Source organism: Sorex araneus, chromosome 6, assembly GCF_027595985.1.
Source record: "Sorex araneus isolate mSorAra2 chromosome 6, mSorAra2.pri, whole genome shotgun sequence".
Taxonomy (NCBI): Eukaryota; Metazoa; Chordata; class Mammalia; order Eulipotyphla; family Soricidae; genus Sorex; species Sorex araneus.
This window is the reverse complement of record NC_073307.1, coordinates 71167714-71180653: the sequence shown is the minus strand read 5'-3', so window position 1 is coordinate 71180653 and position 12940 is coordinate 71167714. Positions and strand designations below refer to the sequence as shown.

Sequence of the window (12940 nt, the reverse complement as noted above, 5' to 3'; positions counted from 1 at the left end):
TTTCTTAGAATTTATCTTGAAACACTATGGATATCCATCTAGAGGTTCTTTAACTGGAAGGATATTTTGTATTCTAATGTGCACTGATTTCTCTTAGAATTTATCAATACATTACAAACAAATTTTCCTTTCAGGCCCTCCTGGTCCTCCTGGTGGTTTGCGGATAGAAGATATCAGAGCCACTTCTGTGGCCCTCACTTGGAGCCGTGGCTCAGACAACCACAGTCCTATATCTAAGTATACTATCCAGACAAAGACTATTCTTTCAGATGACTGGAAAGATGCAAAAACAGGTGAGGTTTATTTGTCTGGTGACGACATATTTTGAAATCAGCTTTTTAATCAAGGACAAAAAACAGAAAGTTTTCCTGAAACATTATTAAGTACTATGTTTGTGTGCTAGCGTCCTGTAGTAGGGATGAAAACTAGAGGATGCTTAAACATCAAAGCTATTATCGGAAAATTTCATAAAGCTCCCCTGACAAATATTGCTTCTTTGAAACCACCATTGGTTTACCTCATTCTGATTAATAAGGAAAAATGATCAATGGTAAGTCTTACTTTGTTGGTAAATGTAATTATAGCTTACAATTTATAACCATTTTCTAATTATATTACTATAGTTGTGCATATTAGAAATGTTATATTTATGATAAATATTAACTTAAGCCCTTTAATCTTACTACCATAAGTACCTTAACTTACTACCATAATATTTTATGTTTTAAAGATAATCAAACTTTGTTTGAATTTTAGGTTTTATTTCAAACCTACTTATTTTTTAAAAATTTTAAGTGCTCTGATTTACAATGCCATTATTAGTAGAGTTTTGTAAGTACAGTGTACTAGCACCACCCCCTCCACCGGAGTGCCTGCCTGCCTCTTTCACCACAAACCTGCTTCCCTCTTCCCATCTAACACTGCACCCCCTCCTGTTGCATCCAGGTGGCAGCAAAATTTGCTTTTTATTGAGGTAATATTGAGTTTAAAGAGCATAAAAGATTTTGTTTTGAGATTCACTATTAACACACCAACCACCAAAGTCTCAATATTCATTAACCACAGTCCATGATACTCTCCCCTCTGACCTCTGACCTCTGACATACAATCTCAGTTCAGAGTCTAAGATTTTTCTTTTCATCAGATTTTTTCTATTTCATTGCTTTGATTCTTTACATACCACATATAGGCAGATTATTTATATTTGGCTTTTGATTATTTTACTTAGCATGTAGTTTTATTCATGCTGTAGCAAAAAGAAAGATTTTTTTTTGAATGTTAGAGCAGTATTTTATTGTGTGTCTTTATCCACTCAACTATTTGGGGTCATTTCTGTTGTTCCTAGTTAGAAATAGACTAACCATGAAGATCGATAGACATATATCCTACCCAATTAGGTTGCTTGTGTCTGGAAGTCTGGAAGTGAAATTGCTAAAACATCTGGTAGTTCCATTTTAAATTTGTTTCTTTTATTTAAATTTGTTATTAAAATACCGTGATTTACAAAGTTTTTGATAGTTGAGTTGTTTTTTTTTCTTTTTTGCTTTTTGGGTCATACCCAGCGATGCTCAGGGGTCATTCCTGGCTCTGCACTCAGGAATTACCCCTGGCCATGCTCAGGGGACCATATGGGATGCTGGGAATCGAGCCCGGGTTGGCCGTGTGCAAGGCAAATGCCCTACCCACTGTGCTATCACTCCAGCCCCGATAGTTGAGTTTTAAACATACAATATTCTAGCATCATCAACCTGTCATCAGTGTCCACTTCCCTTACCAGTTTTCAGAGGTTCCCTTGGCATTGGCAGGTTAGGTTGCTGGAGTGTGGATCTGATGTTTTCAACATTGTTCACTTTCTGGTTTGCATATAGAGCCATAGCACTCCTCTGCTCCACTGATGTACCCAAGGGCCTTGCCCCTTGCCCCCCCCACATTGCTGCCTGCATGCCTCTTCTTAACTCCACTTAATTTTTTCCCTTTTCTGTCCTCTCCCTATACTCTGTGGTCAAGGGTGACATAGGCACCCACCCGTTAATACATTGTCCAGTTATTCTGTGTACCATTGATAAATGAGATCATTCTGTGTATGACCTTCTACTTCCAGCTTCTGCATTTAACATGATATCTTCCATTTGCATCAAAGTCGCAGACAATTGTATGATTGCATAATTCCTTGTGGTTGCATAGTAGTCCATTGTGCCTATACATTGCATCTTCATAATCTACTCACCTGTCATTGGATACCTAGGTTGATTTCATATTTAGCAATTATACCAAATGTTGTAATTAATAATGGTGTGCATATTTCCTTACATTTATTTAATTTTATTGAATCAGAGTTATTTTTATGAGATACACAGTTACAAAGCCATTCATGTTGGGTTTCATCTATACAATGTTCCAACACCTGTGCCTCCACCAGTGTACATTTTTTTATTTTTATTTTTATGTTTTTATTTTTTATTGAATCACCATGTGGAAAGTTACAAAACTTTCAGGCTTAAGTCTCAGTTACACAATGCTCAAACACCCATCCCTTCACCAGTGCACATATTCCACCACCTCCACCAGTGTACATTTCCCACCACCAATTTTACCATTCATTCAGGAAATCTAGTTATTTCTTTAGAATTCTGCTTTTTGCTATGGTTTCTTTAATATATTTCCAAGGTTTAGCTGCATATACATGAGATAGGAGCTTGATAGAAATAAAATAATCTTAGTTCTACCGTAAATTACTAAATATATGATATCTATGTGTATCACTCTGTAGCACTGTAGCACTGTCTCACTGTCGTCCCGTTGTTCATCGATTTGCTTGAGCGGGCAAGAGTAACATAACGTCTCCATTGAGAGACTTGTTTTTACTTTTTTTGGCACATCGAATCTACAGTTCATTATTTATAGTGACCTATTATCTCATACTATGAACTTAACATTTTATTACTCTTATTTAATTTTTATTTAGCTCAACATAATCGGTGTTATTTTTTGAAAATAGTAATAACAACAATGAGTCATAAAAATTATCTCTCGATCTTCTTTTTTAAATATTTGTTTGATTTAGATCCCCCAATTATTGAAGGAAACATGGAGAGAGCAAAAGCAGTGGATTTAATCCCATGGATGGAGTATGAATTTCGCGTGGTAGCAACCAATACTTTGGGTATAGGAGAACCTAGTATACCATCAAACAGAATAAAAACAGATGGTGCCGGTATGTAAAATTGACTTATTAAACAAAAAAAATTCTGAATACAGTACCATTTTAATATGCAAGTTGCATGCATTTGGAAATAATGCTCTTAGGGTCCTGATTTATCTTACCTATAAAACTTTGTGTAAATGTACTTCATACTACACACACAGATATGTATATATTCTATTTTGAGATAAAAAATTCAAAAAGGAAAAAGGTTTTTTTCTTAATTTTCTACATAATTAACATAGGGATGTAGGTAAGCAGAAACTACAGTATGTTTCTCTATAGACCAGTTAAATGAAGTTGGAATTATTGATTGAGAAATTAAAAATGTGTTTATTTGATAGTAGAAATTATAATCTGTGTCTGCTGTTCCAAGATGTATCCTGCCAGGGTTGGGAAATGTTGAAGTGTTAAAGGATAAAATACACAAATATACTGAAATTTTTTTCTAAGAGTTTAAAAGGATTTTAAAGAATTTTAAGAATTAAACTAATTTTTCTGACTATAATAGATTGGTTGACAATTGTCAGTGGGCAGACATAAGGCTGCAGTTAGCAGTCTGTTGTGACAATTAACAGACGTCTCCTATTTCTTTAGTAGTTGACAATTATTGATTGAGAGTTATTCAGTAATATTTCCAGAAGTCCCAACATTAAAATGTAACATTCTAGTCATTTCAAGCATGCAGTTTGATAAATTTTTATTGGTATAAATTGCAAAATAATTGCCATAATAAAGTATATATAGTTTCTTCCTTTCTGGTGTGTGTGTGTGTGTGTGTGTGTGTGTGTGTGTGTGTAGTAAGAACTTTTAAGACCTCATATTTAAATTTGCAGTAGGTACTAATAACTATACCAGCCCTGATGAACACTACATCTCCAGGACTTATTTATTCTAAGACAAAGTTTTAACCTTTTTACTTCTCCCATTTTATCCAATACCCATCCCCTCTTCTGGCAACAATCAATTTGTTTTCTGTCTCTTTAAGCTTTTTGTTTTGTTTGTCTTTAGATTCCACATAATGAAGACATCATACAATGTTTTCTCTGTGTAACTAATTTCCTATTCTCAGAAACTGCAAGATGTATTTTTTTGGGTTAATAAGGTTTATGTGCATATATAAAAACATTTCATTCTTCTATTGATAGGTATTTTAATTGTATACATATCTTTTTCCATTCTTTTTTTATAATTTCTTTAACTTTATTTAAATATCATGGTTTACAACGTTGTTCATAATACAGTTGTTTCAGGCATTCACTGTTCTAGCACTAATATTACCACCATGTAACTTTCCTTCCTCCATTGTCCCCAGTTTCCCACCCACCCTCCAAGCCTGCCCCCTTGGCAGGTGAAAAAGTAAGTTGTTTTATACTGCTTGTTATAGCAAAATAGTAAGTGGAATTATCAAAAAGTAGTTCAATAAAAAGTTTGTAAAACTTGTTATATCTCACAATTGGGTTGTTGAGTCATTGTCTGAGGATTTACTGCATTCTTCATTGCTAGTTCAGTCTTCTGTGTTACTGTCTTTGCTTATTGAGCTTAGTGGGCTTTTATGTTATTTTTCCATGCTGTGATCTGGCCCCTAAAATTTTAAAAGTTAACCCTTTATTTTGGAATAGTTTCTAGAAAAGTTGTGAAGATAACTTCACAACTACACAACTTCAGAGTTCCCTTTTATTTTTCTTTTCTTTTTTTTAAATTTATCTATTTTTAATTAGTGAACCACCGTGAGGGTACAGTTACAGATTTATACACTTTTGTGCTTATGCTTCCCTCATACAAAGTTCGGGAACCCATCCCTTCACCAGTGCCCATTCTCCACCACCAGTAAACCCAGCATTCCTCCCACCCTCCCCAATCCCATCTCCCCCCACCCCACCCTGCCACTGTGGCAGGGCATTCCCTTCTGTTCTTTCTCTCTAATTAGCTGTTGAGGTTTGCAATAAAGGTGTTGAGTGGCCACTGTGCTCAGTCTCTAGCCCTCATTCAGCCCGCAACTCCCTTCCCCCGCATGGCCTTCGACTACATTATAGTTGGTGATCCCTTCTCTGAGTTGCCCTTTCCCCAGAATGTGAGGTCAGCCTCCAAGCCATGGAGTCAACCTCCTGGTACTTATTTCTACAATTCTTTGGTGTAAGTCTCCCACCCTGTTATTCTATATGCCATAGATGAGTGCAATCTTTCTATGTCTGTCTCTCTCTTTCTGACTCATTTCACTTAGCATGAAACTTTTCATGCCTATCCACTTAAATACAAAATTCATGACCTCAGGGCTGGAGCGATAGCACAGCGGGTAGGGCGTTTGCCTTGCACTCGGCCGACCCGGGTTCGATTCCCAGCATCCCATATGGTCCCCTGAGCACCGCCAGGGGTAATTCCTGAGTGAAGAGCCAGGAGTAACCCCTGTGCATTGCCGGGTGTGACCCCCCCAAAAAAAAAAACCAAAATTCATGACCTCGTTTTTTCTGACAGCTGCATAGTGTTCCATTGTATAGATGTACCAAAGTTTCCTCAACCAGTCATCCGTTCTAGGGCATTTGGGTTTTTTCCAGATTCTGGCTATTGTAAACAGTGCTGCGATAAACATATATGTGCAGATGTCATTTCGATTATACTTTTTTGCCTCTCTGGGATATATTCCCAGCAGTGGTATTGCTGGGTCAAATGGGAGCTCAATATCTAATTTTTTGAGAATCGTCCATATTGTTTTCCAGAAGGGCTGAACCAGTCGGCATTCCCACCAGCAGTGTAGAAGGGTCCCTTTCTCCCCACATCCTCTCCAACAGCGGTTGCTTTTGTTCTTTTGGATGTGTGCTAGTCTCTGTGGTGTGAGTTGGTATCTCGTGGTTGTTTTGATCTGCATCTCTCTGATGATTAGTGATGTAGAGCACTTTTTCATGTGCCTTTTGGCCATTCGTATTTCTTCCTTGGTAAAGTTTCTGTTCATTTCTTTGCCCCATTTTTTGATGGGGTTGGATGTTTTCTTCTTGTAGAGTTCAACCAGTGCTTTATATACCATTGATATCAACCCCTTATCTGATGGGTATTGTGTAAATATCCTTTCCCATTCTGTGGATAGTCTTTGGATTCTGGTCAATGTATCTCTTGCGGTGCAGAAGCTTTTTAGTTTAATGTAGTCCCATTTGTTGATCTCTGTTTTTACTAGATTGCTTAGTTCCGTGTCACCTTTGAAGATACCTTTATCTTCAATATCGTGGAGGGTTTTGCCGACCTTGTCTTCAATGTACCTTATGGTTTGTGGTCAAATGTTGAGGTCTTTAATCCATTTTGATCTGACTTTTGTGCATGGTGTCAGGTCAAGGTCTAAGCCCATTTTTTTGCATGTGGTTGTCCAGTTGTGCCAGCACCATTTGTTAAAGAGGCTTTCCTTGCTCCACTTCACATCTCTTGCTCCCTTATCAAAGATTAGATGATCATACATTTGGGGTTGTGTGTAGGGATATTCCACCCTGTTCCATTGGTCTATGGCTCTGCCTTTGTTCCAGTACCATGCTGTTTTGTTACTGCTTTGTAGTAAAGTTTGAGGTTGGGGAGGGTGATGCCTCCCATCGTCTTTTTTCCAAGAATTGTTTTAGCTATCCGTGGGCATTTGTTGTTCCATAAGAATTTTAGGATTTTCGATCCATTTCCTTGAAGAATGTCATGGGTATACTTATAGGTATCGTGTTGAATCTGTATAATGCTTTGGGGAGTATTGCCATTTTGACGATATTGATTCTCCCTATCCACGAGCAGGGTATATGTTTCCATTTCCTCATGTCCTCTTTGATTTCATGGAGTAGTGTTTTATAGTTTTCTTTGTAGAGATCTTTTACTTCCTTGGTTAAGCTGATTCCGAGGTACTTGATTTTCTGGGGCACGATTGTGAATGGGATTGCTTTTTTCATGTCCCTTTCCTCTGCCTCATTGTTTGTGTATAGGAAGGCCATGGATTTTTGGGTATTGATTTTGTAGCCTGCAACTTTACTGTATAAGTCTATTGTTTCTAAGAGTTTCTTAGTAGAGGCTTTAGGCTTCTCTAGATATAGTATCATATCGTCTGCAAATAGTGAGAGTTTGATTTCTTCTTTTCCTATCTGGATGCCCTTAATCTCTTTTTCTTGTCTAATAGCTATCGCAAGTACTTCCAGTACTATATTGAAGAGAAGTGGTGAGAGCGGGCATCCTTGTCTTGTACCTGATCTTAGAGGAAAGGCCCGTAGTTTTTCCCCATTGATGATAATGCTTGCCGTAGGCTTGTGGTAGATGGCTTCAACTATCTTGAGGAAAATTCCTCCAAACCCCATTTTGGTGAGGGTTTTCATCATGAAAGGATGTTGGATCTTGTCAAATGCTTTCTCTGCATCTATTGATATGATCATATGGTTTTTATCTTTACTTTTGTTCATATGATGGATTATGTTGATTGATTTCCGAATGTTAAACCATCCTTGCATCCCCGGAATGAATCCCACTTTGTCATGATGTATGATCTTTTTGATGAGTTGTTGGATCCTATTTGCTAATATTTTGTTGAGAATCTTCGCATCGGTGTTCATCAGGGATATTGGTCTGTAATTTTCTTTCTTAGTGGTGTCTTTGTTTGCTTTTGGTATTAGGGAGATATATGCTTCATAGAAACTGTTTGGGAGAGTTCCTTTTTTTTCAATTTCCTGGAAAAGTTTGAGGAGAACTGGCAACCAGTCTTCTTTAAATGTTTGGAAGAATTCACCGGTGAAACCATCTGGGCCTGGGCTTTTGTTTTTGGGTAGATTTTTGATTACAGTTTCAATTTCCTTAACATTGATGTGTCTATTCAGGTATTCCAAGTCTTCTTTGTTCAGTCTTGGGAGATTGTAGGAGTCAAGGAATTCATCCATTTCTTTTAGGTTCTCCTGTTTTGTGGCGTATAGGCCTTCAAAGTAGTCTCTAATGATCTTTTGTATCTCACTGGTTTCTGTCATGATGTCCCCCTTTTCATTTCTGATTCGATTTATTAGGGATCTCTTTCTTTCTTTGTGAGTCTTGTTAGCGGTTTATCAATCTTATTTATTTTCTCGAAGAACCAGCTCTTTGTTTCATTGATCTTTTGGATTGTTTTTTTGGTTTCGATGTCGTTAATTTCTGCTCTAATTTTTATTATTTCTTTCCTTCGATCTGGTTTGGGTTCCTTTTTCTGGTCCTTTTCTAAGGTCTTGAGTCGTGAAGTCAAGCTATCTATGTGGGCCCTTTCTTCCTTCCTGAGGAATGCTTGGAGAGCTATAAATTTTCCCCTTAACACGGCTTTAGCTGCATCCCATAGGATTTGGTAGCTCTTGTCTTCATTCTCATTTGTTTTTAAGTATCTTTTGATTTCTTCCTTGATTTCCTTCCTGACCCACTCATTGTTCAACATTGAATTGTTCAATTTCCAGGTGTTTGATTTGGTTCTCCGTGTCGGTGAGTTGTTGTTAGCTTCTATCTTCAGCGCATTGTGGTCTGAAAAGATGGTTGATACAATTTCTATTTTTCCTATTCTATTGAGGTATGTTCTGGGGCCCAGTACATGGTCTATTTTAGAAAATGTTCCATGTGCACTGGAAAAGAATGTGTATTCTTTCTTTTGGGGTTGTAAGGCCCTGTATAGGTCTATTAGGCCTCTCTCTTCCATTTCTTCTTTCAGAGTCAGTGTTTCCTTGTTGAGTTTTGTTCTTGTCGATCTATCTAGAGGCGATATGGCCGTATTGAAGTCTCCCATTACAATTGTGCTGTTAGTGATGTCCTCTTTGAAGTCTGTTAGGGGTTGTTTTAAATATTTAGCCGGTCGTTCATTAGGAGCGTATACGTTTAAGAGTGTGATTTCTTCCTGTTGTACATATCCCTTGATAAATAGAAAATGACCTTCGCTGTCCCTTTTAATCTTTTTTAACCTGAAGTCTATGTTGTCGGATACCAGGATGGCCACTTCAGCTTTTTTCAGGGAGTTGTTTGCTTGCAGGATTGTTTTCCATCCTTTGACTTTGAGTCTATGTTTACTCTGTTTGTTCAGGTGTGTTTCTTGCAGGCAGCAGAATGTTGGGTTTAATTTCCGGATCTATTTTGCCACTCTGTGTCTCTTGATGGGTGCATTTAGGCCGTTGACATTGAGAGAGATTATTGTGATAGGATTTTGTGTCATATTTCTGTGCTATTTGTTGTTTTTATGGGTCTCCTCCTTGTCTTACAGTAGCCCCTTTATACCTTCTTTCAAGTTTGGTTTTGAGTCTATGAAGTTCCTGAGCTGTTGTTTATCCGAGAAATAGTGTATGGTTCCTTCGAGTTTGAGTGAGAGTTTAGCCGGATAAAGTATTCTTGGTGAGGCATTCATTTCGTTGAGTTTTTTCACTATGTCCCACCATTATCTTCGGGCTCAGAGGGTTTCCTCTGACAGGTCTGCTGTAAATCTGAGGGGTGCTCCTTTGTATGTGATTTCCTTCTTTGACCTTGCTGCTTGCAGAATTGTGTCTCTATCCATAGCCTCCGTCATTCTGACTATGATATGCCTTGGAGTCTTTTTATTTGGGTCTCTTTTTGCTGTACTCTTTGGACTCCTTGTATCTGGATGCCTGCCTTCTCCAGCTCTGGGAATTTCTTAGCAATGATGACTTTGACTGTGTTTTTTTCATTGGGGTTACTTCCCTGTGCTTCAGGTACTCCAATGATTCTTATGTTGTTCCTCTTGAAGTCATCCCCCAGGGCTCTGATTTGCTCTATAGTCATTTTGAAGTCTTTGGCCATGATTTGTTGTTGTCTATAAGCTTTCTGCAGCTCATCTTCCAGGTCGCTGATTCTGTCTTCAGCTGTAGTCATTCTACTGTTGAGGGCATCTAGTGAGGTTTTTAATTCATCTACCAATTCCTTTATTTGTGTGACTTCCGTTTGTAGGTTTGAGATTTCTGCTCTCATTTCTTCCTGGATTTTCTTGGTAGACCGTTCCAGTGCTTCATTCATCTTCTCCCGTAATTTATTGGATGTCTGTTCCATGGTTGCTTGGAGTAGGTCGACTCTCCTCCAGATCTCCTCTCTGAATTGTTTATCTGAGAGGTCGTAGATGTGAGTAGCCCCTGTTGATGTTTCTGGAATCTTTTCTTCTCCCTCTCTTCGTGGAGGGGATTTTCGCTGCTTCTTCATATTGTTACGGAAGTATAGAGTTGGAACTTTGCAGTTATCTATTCTTGTTCCCTCTTGCTGAGGAAAGGAGGGGCTCTGCTTGTGCTAAACTTCTCTTATTCACTGACAGCTTTTATAGTGTCAAACTAAGCTAATGGATATTTTGCATGAGTGTTTGAGATGGCTAAACTGATTTTCAAAGAAATAGACAGTAACTATTATGCTGAAGTAACAAAGAATAACTGCGGCCGCGTTAGCGTTGGCCGCTCCGACAGGAGGCCATGCTCACTTTGAGGCCACGCCCCCAAGATACAGGCCACGCCCCCAGTGTCTTCCTGTTAGACAGCCAGGTGGGACGCGCAGGACACGGGGTGGGGCAGCTGCAGGATGTCGGGGACCCCGTTCGGTGGGAAGCAGGGGATGGGAGGGCGTGGCTGAGAGTCAGTGATGGTACCTGGGTGGGCAGGCCGCAGTTAGAGAGCAGATCGGGAGACGGGATGCGCAGGACATGGGGCGGGGAAGCTGTAGGATCCATTCTTGATTTGAATAGTTTATCTTATAATTGTGTTGTAGCATTGTCATCCCGTTGTTCATTGATTTGCTCGAGCAGGCACCAGTAACTTCTCCATTGTGAGACTTGTTGTTACTGTTTTTGGCATACCGAATATGCCACCAGTAGCTTGCCAGTCTCTGCCGTGAGGGTGTTTCAGTATATTACCAGGCTCTCCAAGAGGGATGGAGGAATCGAACCCAGGTCGGCTGTGTGCAAACCAAATGCCCTATCAGCTGTGCTATCCCTCAGCCCACACATATCTTAGCTATTGAAAAATACAACACACAATCGGGGTGTTTGCATCTTTTCAAGTTAGTGGTTTTGGGTTTTGTTTTATAAGTAAACTGAAGGATCATTTGGCCATTCCCAGCTGTGTTCAGGCATTACCCCTGGCTCTGTGCTAAGGGTCCCGCCAGAGGTGCGTGGGGAAAGGCTGCATGGGTGGCAAGTGGCTTAACCCATGTATTATTTCGTTTACCATCAAAATCTTTTTTTTTCCTATGTGGATTTGCTTTTCATTTTGCCGTCGATTAACATATATATTTGTCATTTTCAAGATTTATGTCAGGAGCGTACCCTCAGTGTTTTATTCTAGAATTTTTGTTTTTTGTTATACTTTCAAATGTTAATGCATATTGAGTTTATTTTGTGCAGGATTTAAAATGGTGATTTATTTTTTTGCACAGGATTATTCAGTTCTTTGGTGAATATTGTTATTTTCCCATTGTATTTTCTTTATATATTGTTGTAACTATCACTGTATCACTGTCATCTCGTTGCTCATTGATATGCTCGATCAGGCACCAGTAATGTCTCTATTGTGAGACTTTTGTTGTTACTGTTTTTGGCATACCGAATATGCCACGGGTAGCTTGCCAGGTTTTGCCATGTGGGCGAAATACTCTTGGTAGCTTTCCAGACTCTCCCAGAGGGCCGGAGGAATCAAACCCGGGTCAGCTGCGTGCAAGGCAAATGCCCTACCCGCTGTGCTATCGCTCCAGCCCATAAGTTGTAAATTAGTTGACCATATATGGTGTGTGTATTTCTGAGTTCTGCTTTCTGTTACAATGATCTGTGCATGTTTTTATTTCAATTCCATACTGCTTAAATTATATAATTACTACAGTTGTACAATATAGTTTAAATCAGGTAACTGATTTCATTTTTGTTTTTATTTCAAGAATTCTCTATTTGAAACTTTTTATAATTCCATGTAAACATTAGGACTCTATTCTATTTCTATGAAAAATATAATTCGATTATATTTATTATATGTATTATATATTATTTATATTATTATATGTATTATAATTTTGATATGGATTCATGGAATTTATAAACTGTTATGAGTTCTATGGATATTTTAACAATATCAGTAGTTCCAATGTACAAGCATAAAACATTTCAATTAATTTTTTATAGTGATCTGTAGTTTTATGTATACAAGTCTTTTAGCTTCTTGGTTTATAATTTTATTCCTAGTGCTGTATTTATTTTAATACAATTGGAATTTTCCGTATTTTCTTTATGATTTAATTTTAACTGAGGTTTTATAACTTAAAATGTATTAAGCTTAATGCTTTAGACATACTGTGTTACTGTATCTGCAGAATAACAATTTACCTCCACCAATATCCCTAGGTCCTTTTTACCCACTGCTCCCCTATCTTCAAAATTGACAGATTTGGTTCTACTGGTAGAACTCATAGATCATTGCCTTTGTCTTTTTCTTTTGAATTTTATTGTAGGTTTTATTTATTTACTTTTTAATTATAGTTTAAGTAACAAATGTTATTTTCAGTTTTGATAAACAAAGTTTCTACACTGTCACCACCAACAAAATGCCCACGACCTTCCTTCATTACTTCCATGATACCCCTCTTTCCATTACAAAATCTACTTTGCAGCTAAAGGTCAAGGGTTTGACATTATTTGACATTGTAGAAAACCTGTTCGGGTCTCTATATTCCACATATGTGTGGGATCATCTGGTAATTGTTCTTCCCCTTACTTCAGTTCCACTTAAGTTGCAGCAAATTGAAAAATGTTATCTT

The 12940-nt window shown here is 38.0% G+C and overlaps 1 protein-coding gene across 5 annotated transcripts in view; it reads left to right on the top strand.

Moving 5' to 3' along the window:
- CNTN1 (contactin 1) overlaps positions 1-12940 on the top strand; it is a 336636-nt gene that overhangs the window by 265834 nt on the left and 57862 nt on the right. For all 5 annotated transcript variants that reach the window (XM_055143917.1, XM_055143916.1, XM_055143918.1 and 2 more), the window contains 2 exons: positions 135-293; positions 3065-3214. In XM_055143917.1, coding sequence (XP_054999892.1) covers positions 135-293; positions 3065-3214 — 309 coding nt within the window. The remainder of the gene's footprint in view (positions 1-134; positions 294-3064; positions 3215-12940) is intronic.